This window comes from Scleropages formosus, chromosome 21, assembly GCF_900964775.1.
Source record: "Scleropages formosus chromosome 21, fSclFor1.1, whole genome shotgun sequence".
NCBI classification, from domain to species: Eukaryota; Metazoa; Chordata; class Actinopteri; order Osteoglossiformes; family Osteoglossidae; genus Scleropages; species Scleropages formosus.
In genome coordinates, this window is record NC_041826.1 from 18,159,595 (window position 1) to 18,174,036 (window position 14,442).

Sequence of the window (14,442 nt, forward strand, 5' to 3'; positions counted from 1 at the left end):
AGTTGACAGTTGTGGTGGGTGGGAGGAGGCTTGGCTGTCATTCTTGCACTGCCACTGCACAAACACATCAAACCAAAACAAACGTGACAGGAAACAGCTGATGATACACTAGTGCCAAAAACAGTACATCACTGCACTTCTATTTCACTTGTGGAATGGTTTTTTTTTTTTTTGGAAACGCTTTGGATAAGGGGGGTGCGGTGGCGCAGTGGGTTGGACCACAGTCCTGCTCTCCGGTGGGTCTGGGGTTCGAGTCCCGCTTGGGGTGCCTTGCGGCAGACTGGCGTCCCGTCCTGGGTGTGTCCCCTTCCCCCTCTGGCCTTACGCCCTGTGTTGCCGGGTAGGCTCCGGTTCCCTGTGACCCCGTAAGGGACAAGCGGTTCTGAAAATGTGTGTGTGTGTGTGTGTGCTTTGGATAAGTTTAATTTTTGTTCCAGAAATAGAAAATTGGGTATCGAAAGCTAGGCGCCATTATTTCCTGAAATTTCAGATAAAGTAAATCAAAGAATACCTATAATTCCTAACTTCAAGCCATATAACCTGTTTATTCAAACTTTTTTAAAATAAATACCACATAAGTCTATCGTCTTACCACCATATACACCTTCATATATTGTCTTCTACTTTTCCCAAACATGTAAAGCTGACATAGAGATATGCTATGTTTTATTGCCAAGAGGATATAAGAGACATATGCAAATGTAGTTCGACGCTACTTAAATATGTTTGAGATGTATACATTACACAACTGCTAATGTAACAACACACACAATCAGTCAATATACTGTTGGAAGAAATTTACAGTATTTTAGAGCAATCTACCTCTATACCTCTAAAAATGTTGTTTTCCCTGCTGAATACAAAATTTAAAGGCTCAGTTATGGTGAAGTTTGGAACGTCTCAAGGTCCTAATCACTTTAAATGGAACAGCTGAGATTTTCTCATCATACGACTCTAAATGTTCTCTAATTCAGCTCAATTCCATCCATCCGTGTCCAGTGCAGGGTTGCAGTGGTCCAGACCCTATTTTGGAGACTTATGACATGTGACAGGGTGCAGTTCATCACCAGGGTAATCACACACATTTATTTGCATGCACAAGCGCACAAGTATGACCAACCTGAGTCACCAGTTCACCCGAAACCCACCTTTGGACTTCGAGAAGAAACCCACGCGAACACAGGAGAACATGGAACCTGCACACAGACTGAGGCGGATGCAAATCCCCATCCAAACGCACAGCACAGGAGTACGAGACACCAGCGTCACCCACTGTGCCACCTCCATTACGGTTTAACGTATTTTTGTATGTTGTTCCAAACGAGCTGCACTTAACAGGACATCGAGGAGTAACGACCCAGAGGAGCTCGAAGGAACAGAGGAGCAGAAGCAAACCTTGTGAAAGGGAGCAGAGGAAACACTCTTGGGTTAACAGGCCAACCGACCGACCGCCCGCCTCTTCAAGGCACGCCAACACTGTGGTAAATCTTACTTCTTCCTCTTGGCTAAAACAAAGTGCAGGGAAGACTGATTCCTTGACATTTACTCTTCATTACCGTTAACTGGCTTTCCTTTAAAGACATGTTTACAAAGCCATCTATTTTCCATTTAGAGCGCGGTATTTGTCTTAACGCATTAACGGTATTGCGGGGTTACTGTCGTCCGCACACCGTTAAGACGCTTCCGCTGGTACTTATCCTCATTTACTTGGCACTTTTCTCCATTCTCCAAGGCAACTTCCGTTAAACAACTTGCAATTACTTACCCATTTATACTTTATTTTTAATTTTTTTTTTTAACCTCTGAGTACCTTCCTCAAGGGTACTACAGCAAGAGGTGGGATTTGAACCTGTCACCTGGCTCCATTCACAATGACTCTGCACACACTGTACTCCTCTCAGCAGTGACAAACATCTTGTACAGTTTAAAAACGCAACACACACTTTTTAAAGGCTGTAACCACGTTTTGCATTTTCCGAGCACTGTGCAGTCGCTGTCTCCAAGTTCTTAAAAAAATTAAAAAAGGACCATGAAACGGTGTGAATTTATTCCCTTTTATTTCCTTTGTGAAGGTTTACAAGAGGTGATACACAGCTGATAAAACCACACATCGTAAATTAATACCATGTGAGCGTCACAGGGAGGAGAAAGGACACCGAATGTACAGAAAATACCGGATGGGTCCACAGTATGTGATGCCAACAGATAACATGAAGAGAGTCGTCTCAGTTGTACCTCTATCCCTATCAGTGGGTTTCAGCACAAATTCATGCAGTGCGGAGGCTGTACATCCAGCAGTGTGTTCCTCGCGTCTATAAAGTACACAACGTGACTGAAAAAGGGGACGTGAGCAGCTCTGTTTGAGTTGCTGTGGGGTGGGGTGGGGTGGGGTGGGGGGGGGAACCACATGCAATTCCCACAAAGAGTTGTGCTGATTTTTAAAATCTGCCCAGGAGAGTCACCTCATGCCGAACGTCCATCGCCAAAGTGTGTCGAGCGCTCCGCGGAAAACGCACCACTTTGTCAAAAACGTCTGTCCGTGAGGTGCGGAAAGGGCGCAGTCGGTGGCGGGGACGTGCGTTTTTGTGCAGTTTGACGTGTCCCTATGGCAGTACATCTCAGCTAGCTCTGCAAGGGTGAGAGTCGTTGCTTTAGGCAACTTGTCTAAGATTCACGCTTTCCTTTTATTTATTTATTTTTAAGACAATAAGGTGTTCCTCTGCAGTGGCTTTAGAAACGAGACACGTGGTTTCTTACCAACGTGGAATGCGGTCGAGGTCCTCCTACTCTACCTCCAACTCCTCTCCCACTCTATAAGGCCAAGAGCGCTCCGTTCGCTCCACGCTGCTGCGGACCACAAGCCTTCGCAGGGAACCTGCCCTACCTGAGCAGAGACGCGTTTCTCCCTAAGCCACCGCGGCTGTGGCTGCCGAGCTCTCGGACCAGCAGGCGTTTCGGCAGTATCGAGTCGGCCGGATTGTTTCCGGCGTTGCACACAGTGGGCGAATAACAACTCCCATTATGTTTTTATTCTGGTTTATGGCATCTCAAGTAATGGTAGCTAAGGTGAACACGCAGCAGAGTAATAACCCAACAGTAAGCGCACCATCAGCACTTTGACCGCTTGTCAGACGACACGAACGGTCGCTTTCGGCAAAGCAGGGAATAGAAACGCGCTCTTATGAAAGCTTCGCAGTCATATAAATGCTCGGCTGGATCCCAGTGAGCTGCGGTTCCGAATATTATCAATTCGCCAATCATATAAACTAAGCGAAAAGAAATTTAAGTGATTTTTCCTGGCAAAGCACACGAAAATGATCGATATCATTTAGAGTGATTTGAACACTTTTGAGGACAATAAATGATGCATCTACCCATATTTGTGTGCGCGTGGGTATACATACACACGTGCGCGCACACATTCCAGGAGGACGGAAGGGACACTGCAATGGAGCGATGCATTGTGGGTAGCGAGGAGGCAGCGACGCCAGGGACAGTTCTGCTAACAGCTCCGTGTGTCGGGAGGAAGTAAACACCTCAGAGGGGCGGCGGACAGCAAACGGCACATTTCCTCGGCCTCCCGACACGAACGCGTGCGCTCGGACCACGGGCTGCTGCGTTCTGCGGGAGGATCCAGGGGAAAGACGAAGAGCGGTGCTCACGCTGCAGGTGGGAAGCAGAGGGCAATGTTCCTTCTAGTCACTCGGACAAAAACAACCGAAAAACCTACAAGATCCCAGCGGCTGCCGAAGGTGGGTTTGGCACTCGAATGCTATTTACTACGGTGCGGTTTTGACAAACACGCTTTAGTCTTCACGACTTTCTGGGAGGCCTTTAGCTAGGACACTGTCCTTCGTGGGTGCGGTGGCATTTCGCTGTGTACGGGGACGCCCCGAGGGACGGACGCGACACCGAGACGAGGACGGACACAGACTGGTATGTATATACACACACACACACACGTTTTAGGAAAATAAAGCAATCTGGTTTTTGTATATATTCACAATTTTTATATGGCAGTAGCAGCACGTGAAGCTACGGTGGTTTGGGAGAAGGGGACGTGGGGAGCGGCCGACACACAAAACGGGTTTACTTTTTCTTCTGTTTTTAGTTTGCTGGTTTATTTATAGCCAATTGTTTCTTTCCGTGTGGAGCAGGAGCAGAGCGGGAGGTTCTACGAAATGCCCAGTGGAGGCACAAGGACGGGTCACCTCGCACACCGCCGACGGAAGAGCGCAGTTTCGGAGGGAAGGGCAGCGGTTCGGACGAGACGCCGCACGGGCAACGGGCTAGCAGACCTCACCTCCATTATCATCATCATCATCATCATCAGCCCGCTGCTCTCCAGTCCCCACGTTCTTCAGCCGCTGCATCCGGCTGCAGAAAACTGAAGAAACGCATCAGTACGGAGGGACTGCAAGGGTCACTCCCATCACGGCCCGGCCACAGAAACAGGCGGTTACCATAGCAACCCGCTACAAGGGGACGATGCTTTTGCCTTTTGTCACGGCTCACAGCAGGAAGGGTATAAACAGTTCTCACATGATCCGTGGAGAGAATCACCGCAACACGAGTTCGGATCAGACAAAGCACATTTGTTCGATAACTTTGCACTCGGAAATACAAGACTTACGGGACGGCCATGACCTACAGCGAAAGAATCTTTGGGAAAGTGTGCGTAGGAGAAACGGATGCGCGTACTCTAAAGAGCAGCTAACCACATATGTACAGACCATCATTGAAACGCACACCGGTGGACACACACATTTGTCCTTACGCACGCGTCACAACCCTCAGCTAAGGAGAGAAACCCGTCGGCCACACTACTGGAAAGATGAGAACGTCGTAAACTCGGTTTCCATAGAAACCACTGTACAAACAGGCAGTGTGGATTAGCGGCGACCAAACCGAGGAGTATCCATGAGCGCTCGCTGTTAGGCGATGCGCTGTGAGCACTGAAAACACACACACCTCACGGGAAACATTTCTGACAAGGGCTGCAGCGCGACCAGCTCTATGGAAATTTTTACGTGTCCCACATGTGAGCGCAAGCCCCTCCCCCACTCCTCGCAGTTCCATTTGCTTACGTGCAAAGTGAACCCCGCTGCCGCAACCGCCTGTCCGAGTGCCACGAGCGTCCCCCACCCCCTCAAAAAAAAGCGTAGCTGCACACTGCAGACACTTAAAAATTCAAGCGTTTAGACTCAGGTACGATAACAGTCCTTCAGCAAAACACCGTCATTATTCAAGTACGCTTTAAATGGTCACGTCTACTTCAAGGCATTGAGTCTGGTCTTCGCGTAGATGGTCAATGGAAAAAAAATACAACAGACAAGGGGGTTATAGTTGCATATATAATTTATCGCTTTAAACAAAGCCATTGTAAGAAAAGGAGGATCTGGTATTAAACACTGCAGCTGAGACACTTTGCGGTGCAACGATTAAAAACAGAATTGGCAGCTTGTGAAGGAAAACAGAATTCATAATAAAATAAAAAAAAAAATAAAAAAAAACCAATCTCTCAGCGCCAAACGAGGCCATGTAATGGCTGACATAAAACCATCTCACCTATCCCCTCCCCACCCCATCTCCATCTCCATCTCTTGGGTTACCTCCATCTCTCACTCAGACTGATCCATTGCTTTGGGTTCCATGATGGGGTGGGCGTGGGCAGGGGCGAGTCTGCGGTCGGTGGGGTGGGGCGGGGAGGCAAGGCCTCCTCAGTTGGTGAGGGTGCTGGATGCCCTGAAGTAGGACAGGAACTTGAAGCAGAGGCTCACCACGAAGTACCAGATGTTGCGGGCCATCTGGGAGCGGGCGATGAAAACACGCCAGATGAAGACCAGCAGGAGTGTGTTGAAGGTGTAGCGGATGTTACGCAGCCTAGGGGCAGAGAGGAAGCAGGAAGGGTTAGGACGATGACGACGACGATGATGATGACAGAGAGCTATTGACAGGTCACACCTGCACTAAGTCCACCGTGTAACAGCACTTACTTCCTGAGGTGCTGCCGGGCTGCCGGGATGTCGGACATATCCTCGTTCAGCACGTACTTCTTGGTGCCGATGCAGTAGTTCTCAATGTACTCGGGCCAGTTCAGCTGACGGACGTCAAAGTTGAAGGTCTTTTTTTTTTGGGGTGGGAGGGAGAGAAGAGGAGGAAGGTATGAAGAGGTGAAGCTTCTCTTTGTCAGCGCTCACTGAAAACACGTACAGATGACACTGCAGAACAGTAAAGTAAAAAATTTGTGTAACAAGGATCACGAGGTTTTATTTTACCGTTGTTATAACAAGTACGAAAGGTGACATATAGAGATATGCTACATTTAATGGCCCAGAGGATATGAGAGAAGTATGTAAACGTGAAAGTGAGCATTTTTTGTGGCAATTAACACAGCTTTTGACGGGAACGTTTTAAATTTTTACACGCCCGTCTTAAATACGATACGAAGGACCGGGAGCGAAGAAGCCGACTTCCTACCTTCCTGTCCTCCGGGCTCAGGTGGCCCATCAGCATGCTCATGTTGTCCGAGTTCCACTCCCAGTCCTGGCTGCTGAAGTACTCGAGCAGGCTGATGGCCTTGTGGAGCCTGTTGAAGATGCGCATCATGCTGGCGATGGGGGGGGGTGGGGGTGGGGATGGAGGGGAAGCAGGGGCGTCTCAGACACATCACCGAAATTCGACACGTGCTTATTCGCAACACGCATCTTCTATTACGTGCGTCGTTTATTCACTTGGAAGATTCTCCACTCCAGAGTGACGCTGGCCTCTGGGGGGAGGGATCGGTGTGCGTCAATCAAAAAGGTAAACGCTAACATTACAGATGTAAGGGTACATAAAATGAGTCCAGAATGACTGAGCTCCATTGCATCACTGCAGAACAGTAAGCGTGTGCTATGAAAACAGTACGTATTTTCACAGGGCCTTCGTTTCGTAGGGATTTTTCGTTGTACGGGACACCCCCGCATGAGGGATGACTGTTTTCGGAGCTCTTCACTGGGCCCGCTTAACGCTAACGACACGTTTCACACGTGTCCAAACTGGAAGCGGACTCGTGTTGCGCCAACATCGCGACGCTAGCCGTTTCGGGCATCTTACTGGGGTTTCTGCCCGGAGAGGCGCAGGTACAGGTCGTACAGCAGGGCGGGGAACTTGTGGCTGACCAGGATCCAGTACTGGTTGATCAGGTAGTTGGACGTGATGTTGGCGTTGGGTCTTCGGAAGGCCTGCTCCAGCGGGTTCCTCTTGAAGGTGGACATCACATGGTACTCTGTCGATGGCGAGAGGCATCAGACCACACAAGAGACACACACACTGTACATACAGTATATAGCCGTATAAGAAGTGGGCATTCACCACCAACAGCAACTCCATTCCATCTATCAGTCATACATGTTCAAGGATGTCATGGGTTACAGAGTCTCTCTCTCTCTCTCACACACACACACACACAGGAGACAGGAAGAGCCCATGAGACTTTTCAGTGGTGTCCCACACAGGGTTACACACCGCACTTCAAAACAAGACGACTATATTCCCTTGACTTACGAACACGATTTAAGCGGAAGTTTGTTCACAACTTGATTTGTATGTAAATGCAAAAGTCGCTTCTTCCTCTGAACGACGGCATCAGACAAGCTGTATGTTCATAATGTGTGTCCGTATCTAAAGTGCTTTGCCCGCTTTGGATTTTTCTAAACCCAGAGTTCTCCTCCGCTTTGGAGAAAAACACCTGCCAAAGTAATAAATGTTTTACAGGCTGCATATTAACTTGAATGTACTTAATTATATTGGTATGATATTTAACCTCAGTTAACCTTGTGCCCAGTTACAAAAAAAAACTTTTTTCACCAGTGACTGAAGGGCCGTTACACGAGGAAATTACTCACTGTTTTAAAAAAAAAAATCAATAAAGAGCAAACGTCTGTCATGTTTCCCTTAGTCTGACAAATTCAGTTCTGCTGAATCCAGTGTTAAACCACACCAGCTGTGCACAGCTGAGCAATTTACCCATTTGAGCCATAAAAAAGTAGCTGAAACAAGCAAAAAACAAATGTTAAAACACTTTTCTGAGAAAGAAAGAAAGAAAAGGACTTTCAAAGAGGCGGGACAGTGGGAGGGACACATGTGGCACACAGGTCTCGCACTCACTTTCTGCCACTTCGCTCCTAATGCCAGGGTCTGCGCGCACACACACACACACACACACACACACACACACACACACACACACACACACACACACGCAGCCACCTTGTCTTCTCCTTTCTTCCCCTCCCAGGATGCTTAATTTGAGTGATTCATCAACCTGTCCTTCACCTCCCAGGCCAGTTGGGGTGTAAGAGGAGGAGGGAGGCGTTGGTGCTTTTAGCTCCGCTCCCGTTTCCCTGCTGGGAGCAAATCTGTACCTCGGGGTGTTTCAGCGGCGACGTCTAGCTGAGCCCACGGCCCCCTACAAAGAACTGCCGGCAGGTGAGGTTCAGCAGACTCCCGTTAGGCCTCCATCCACCCACTGAACGCAGACACGAAAAGCAGCAAAGGCTGTGGGTGGAGGACGGTGCGGCGAAACCCGTTGTCGACCACCTTGCTGCCGACAGCAGGCGGTGGACAGCTGGGCGTGGCAGCAGCACGCAAGTGCTGTCTCGTAGTGTCCCAACCCTATGTAATCCACCCACCCCTGGCAGAACTCTGTGACAGCATGGGGGGAAAAAAAATAAATACAATGTTCACCCCAGCAGACTAATGGTCTTTGACTTAGATACCTCCCCATCCCCACAAAAAAAAAAAAAAAAAAAAAAGAGCCCCTACTGTTATGGAACAACTAAATGGACCCATGATTTAAAAATCCAAAAAAAAAAAAAAAACCCAGTTCCTTGATACATATCCCTTACAAAATAATAAGGGGAGCTAAGAAAAATAATATATTTCAACACCAGTCAGATGGAACATGACAGCTTTACTGGGACCTTACAAAGCCAGGCACGCAGAACCCCGGTTAAACTCCGACACAGCAGGCGCTAAACTCCCTGTGGACGGGACAGGAAGCGAAACACGGTAATCAAGCTACAGCATTCCCTTCTAATCCGCAGTGCCCCAACGCCACTGCTCAGGTGTACACAGGTGAGACGAACGGGACTCTATACACCACTGTAGACAGCACAGCTGGAGGTGAGCGTACGGGGACACCGGACACGACAGCAAAGTCCACCTCGTTTCCTCGACTGCTCTCACAGGAAGCGGAGACGTTCAGTCCGTGAGGGCAAGGACCACGGTCCAGGAAAGAACGAGCGGAACACATTTCTTTTCGGTCTTGACGCTGGCACCGATTCGTCTTGGATGGGTGCTCTTGAAATATCAAGCCAGGTGAAAGCAGGGAGGTGTAGGAGACCAGGGTAAAGACGGCGTCAAACAGCCCAACACACTAATGTGAGAAACAAGCAGCACTCGCTTTTCGGGATCAGTATCCCACATCCTTGTGGCCGGGGCGATCTTCGAAAGGAAGCCAAACACGTGCAGCCAAGCTCGCCCCTCCATAAGAGTCGAGATGTCTGCCAAACGCTTCCTGCCTCGAAACAAACAACCGGCAAGTTTTCCACCTGAGCTGTCCCACCGTAAGCGACTGTTGGAGCTAATTGGGAACGAGGGGCACGTAGAAAAATAGCTGATTCACAGCTTGCTGAGGCAGGCTCTTTCACACAAGCAACAAACAGGGTAAAAGACAAAATGAAATGCCTCCAGGTTGTAGTAATGATGTAAAGAGCCTTTTCTGATTAAGACCGTTCAAGTGCAGAGTTCCTTGCTATACATGACTGAGGAAACCTGGATATTTTACCCCAGGAAGATGAGACAAACCAGCAGGTTGTACCGAAAACCTAAAAAAAAAATAAAAAAAAAAAAATAATAATAAAAACATAACAATAAAAAAACAAAATGCAGCTGCACTGCCCGCATTGCACCTCTCCGTTCAGCGCACATCCGACGGGGTGTTTCCCTGCTGCTTCTCACACGAACGCACAGCAGCTAACCAGTGAGCACCAGTTATCACCGCAGGAGCTACATGTGTGAATCACAACAGGAAGGAGGCATCATGGCCTCCATCTGTCTCGGCGTGCGATTGCGGTGTCGTGGCACTCGCTCACTGGTTGCCACGTCATTTCGTGGTTAGTCCAACAGTCACCCTTTCCTGAGTTCATTTACAAGCTCGTAGCGTCCCACGTATCCGGCGCGGTCGCCACGGCGATGAGCCACGGCGCACGGCTGAGCTCCGGACGTGCCCTGGCCCGGCTCCCTCCGCACAGGAGATCTGGAGCCCCATCGCATGAGACTGGAAGACCTTCAGGTCTGAAACCCAAGGTCAGTTGCCATGGAGACACCCATTGTAATTCTGCGGCAGAATCTCTCGCTCCTGAGGCTCACAAAGCCAACTGGGCAGCAGTCAGAGCACATGCTCAGCACACACCTTACCGTCAACCTGTGTTATTAGAAATCATAAATGAATCTGACAAAAAGACAAAGTGTCACCATCACAGTGAGATATGCAAAAACCGTGGAAATACGTGCCACTTCGATATAATATGCGTATTAAAGGGGGATGAACAGAAACAGAAATCTTTGTCTTTGCTGATAAATGAGCCAAAGTCACAGCTGAGAAGGATCATAACAGATCGTACGGAAAATAAAAAGATTAAACCCCAGACAATCATCCGTTTACACATAAAGATAATTTATGGGTATTAAAAAAAAAAAAAAAAAATATACATTTTCCCCACACTGTTATTTTTGCAGATTCTAAAAGAAAAAAGCAAACATGAGCAGTGTGTATCAGTATTAGTCTGTCTCCAGACTCGAGAGCAAAGCAACGCGTTACCCGAAGTGCTCCCGATAAAAATGCAGCTTCTCAATGCGAGCGCAGCCGGAAGTACGCGCACAACTCACTTTGCACGAAAGCCTGATCCAAGAAATCTCGCAAGAAATTCCGTGCCGTGTTTTACAACAGCAGAAAAAGAGAGAAATCATTGGTCCCCAAGCCCAGATATTTCACTTCAGGTCCCATTTACTCTCCACCGCGCTGAGGCTTTTTTGCTGCATTTCCTGGAAAGCATGCGATTGGCTTTATTGCTGCCGCTTACATGAGCCAGTGAGATTACCAGCCCATGTCTCCATTTCATAACCGTAAATCTGTGTTACGTGGCAGATTCCCACCGCGAGCAGCCTGGCGGGCCGTCTCCACAACGGCTCCCTGACTTTGGATGTCGTGGCTGCGCGAGGCAGTCGGACAGGACACCAGACAGAACTTTTTGGGGAAGAGAAGCTGTCGTTCCCTATACTTTGTCCACCTCCCTGCTGGTCATCCGAGGATGCTTGTACCCTTTGGAGACCAAAAACATGTGCCACTACCTTTCTGCTCCCAGAAATGCAATTCTGAAGGACCAGTTATCGTGATGAGGGCTTACAGACATATCGAGATGTATCCCGATCTGCCAGCAGGGGGCAGACATTTCTCATCCCTGCTCTCTAAACTAAAGACACATCAGCAGAACAACCTTATCCGCACCCATTTCATGTTCAAAAACAGCTTTGAGGAAGGAAGGTCTTACAATGCACTACTGGCCTGGGGAAAAGCACAATATCAGTGATGCACAGACATTCTCTAATCTCTCTCTCTGATTTCAAAGGAGACGACCGACTGACATGAGATTCACCGCCTGCTGCTCTTATCGCCAGTTAGCCAAGCGAAAGCACAGACGGCACCGACACTGGCTGCGGCGGCGCGGCTCACGCAGCTCCACACTCACCGATCTCTCCCCAGTGGAACGGGTTGATGCCTCCTGTCGTGCAGTTATACACCAGTGCAGTTTTTGGTCTGAAAGGACAAGGGGAAGCCAATGAGTGTCATACCCGTGAACTCTACAAGCCTGTCCTCTAGCCTGCGATGCTTATGAAAATGTTCCTTCTGGATAAGCGAACGGCACCGGCCGGGCCCACTTTTTATTAAAGAGCAACTATAAGACAATTCAATTAAGGCCACGTCTCCTCAGGGAGGCAGAAATAATGAGAGGAGGATTCAAAGCCCGCCGCACACGCAGTGCCACGAGGATCTATTGTGGACATCCTCGGAACGGATGTTTTTATCCTGGTCATATCGCTCGCTCCAGTGCTGCACTGCCTCCGTGCAACTGCAGAGAAATCTGGAAAGTGAAACAACTACAGCTGCTGCCCAGTTGTTGGCCTCCGAATCACGCGCTGCTCAGCGCGATTCTAAACCAGCCCCTCAATGTACTGTATGTAAAGAACAAGGTGCAGTTTTAAAACTGCTTACTGTGCTACAGATGGCCAGGGGGGGGAATTAAGAAAAGGGAGCCTTGTAGATGCAGACAGTACAGGATGCTCAGCTTGAAGGTAGAGAGCGGTCACCTGTGCACAGCCGTGTACCAGCCAGCGGCCAGGGTGAGGTTGATGACCACATCGACAGGGATGAGGTCGGCCACGGCATCGTTGTTGGCCCTCATGGTGCGCAGGATGCCCTTCCCCGCCTGGTGAGGTAGGAGTGGGCAAGACATGATGGCAGGTTTGGATAAGGAGAAGTTTCCAGCTACAGTGTCATCTCACATGCCCTACTCCATCATTTATGACCCAACAAATGTTGCCAACCTAACCGATACACAATTTCCCCCAGCACCACCGTTTTACCAAAGCAGCAAACTTACGGCAATGAAGACTCCGCTTGGTCCATTGAAGTTGTCGATCCAGCCCTGAGGAGCAGAAAAGGACTTACTTATAGAGCTAGGGGCTGAAAGATAACACTGCAGACATCAATTAGAGTCCATTAAATATGCATGGAAAGCCTTGTAGCAGACCGCTCAACGCTCGTCCCTGGGTTATTCTCCAACATGCAGCACGCGGATCTGGTGAGAAACAGTCTCGGGACACCGTCGCGTGCGTTTACAGTTGCGCTGCTGGTCGTGCTGGACGTGCACGTGAGTCGAGCCGGACCACGGCCGCTCGTGTTTCCGCACATTGTTGGAGTCGTAGGAGTGCAGCGATGGGAGTGTCACACATGCGCTCATGCTCACCGTCTCTCCCACACTCACAAGAATCCAGCAAGGCCCAACCAAGTCGTTTGCATTTTTCCACCCCACCCTGCCTTGGAAACATAGTCCTCTGTGCCTGAAAGCATCCTCTAAGCAAGCAGGAAATGTGCTGTAATTCAGTGTAATGTCGGTCAATGCAATGTAATGTATTGCATTACGACCTGATGTAACATAATGCAATATGATACAATGTGATGGCTGCTGAAGGCCTGGTTCCTCCTCCTGGTCCTCCCTGGCTTCAGGTTGCCACACCTTCCTGCTCTGAGCATTTCACAGGCGAGATGGATTCAGTGTGTAAACCAGTCAAGACAAGGCTGTCGGTATCATTAGGGAGACCGAGCTGCGCTGGACCACACCAACACCAGGGAGGTGGAGCCTGCAAGTGTCTGGGAAGTGATGTGATGTGCATCTCTTGCCAGGTTCCTTCCTGGAGGCCTGGCAAAATCTTTTGAGCTTGTCAGCGGTTCACATGCTCACTTAACAGCCAACCTTCAGCTGCTGCTCATACCTTGTTAGCATGGGACACTCTCCAGTTTCACTGGGACCACCAGCCTGTTCTGCACCGCGCGTTCTAGTCCACCTGTTGGTGTAAACAGCAGCTCCCAGCTGGACCTGAACGAAGTGGCCTCAAATTACACCTCAGAGTGCATTTCACCATGCTGAAATAACCCATCCAGCCCTATCTCGTTCTTCCCTTCTCGCACGACACTCACGGGAAGCACTTCATAAACTGCAATGGCATTCATCCTCATCTGCTCAAAGTATTGCACAATCATGTGAAAATACTGCCACGTTCCTTGCAGGTGAGGTTCAGGAACATTCTTTTCGGCTGGGAGTTCGCGATGGTGCCTGCGCTACTGTCGGCAACCGATGGCTCCATTTCGGCTTTTATCTAATTCCTCCAAGGGAGATTCCAATCGGAACCTTAGCGGTGCATTTATGTCTCTGCAAGGCAGGGAAGTGAACCATTAACTTTTAAAAAACACTGCTCTGTAAAATCCAGGCACCCTGAAATTGGACCTTTATAACTTTACCCAGCTGTTACCATCCCAGTCCTTATAAAAAACAGCTATAAAACCCTGCAGGTCCGAGCTGCCCGCTGACCGCAGCTACGTACTGTGAAGCACAAGCGAGAAATAAAAGTAAAAATTGTGATAAAAAGGTCCCCGAGCAGCGCGCCAGAGAACACCGCAGAGAGCAGTTTGGGGAGCGACCGGGAGGAATTCTGACAACCTGCGATCGCTGCAGACCCCAAGTGTTACCGACAACAGGAGGAGGGGGTTGACGACTAGGCATCTTCATCTGTGGAAACATCGCAAACACAACCAAAACCTTCCCATGGCGCTACAAG

The 14,442-nt window shown here is 49.1% G+C and overlaps 1 protein-coding gene across 4 annotated transcripts in view; it reads right to left on the reverse strand.

Annotated features, from left to right (window-relative positions):
* Positions 1-1,854: 1,854 nt before the first annotated feature.
* LOC108920911 (fatty acyl-CoA reductase 1-like) overlaps positions 1,855-14,442 on the reverse strand; it is a 46,124-nt gene continuing 33,536 nt past the window's right edge. The window contains exons 5-11 of one of the 4 annotated variants that reach the window (XM_018729995.2): positions 12,708-12,752; positions 12,415-12,533; positions 11,796-11,863; positions 7,099-7,270; positions 6,481-6,610; positions 5,997-6,124; positions 1,855-5,883 (exon numbers count right to left, since the gene is read on the reverse strand). In XM_018729995.2, coding sequence (XP_018585511.1) covers positions 5,721-5,883; positions 5,997-6,124; positions 6,481-6,610; positions 7,099-7,270; positions 11,796-11,863; positions 12,415-12,533; positions 12,708-12,752 — 825 coding nt within the window. In that variant the 3' untranslated portion in view covers positions 1,855-5,720. The remainder of the gene's footprint in view (positions 5,884-5,996; positions 6,125-6,480; positions 6,611-7,098; positions 7,271-11,795; positions 11,864-12,414; positions 12,534-12,707; positions 12,753-14,442) is intronic. The other 3 variants (XM_018729998.2, XM_018729997.2, XM_018729996.2) reach the window with 3 other exon arrangements.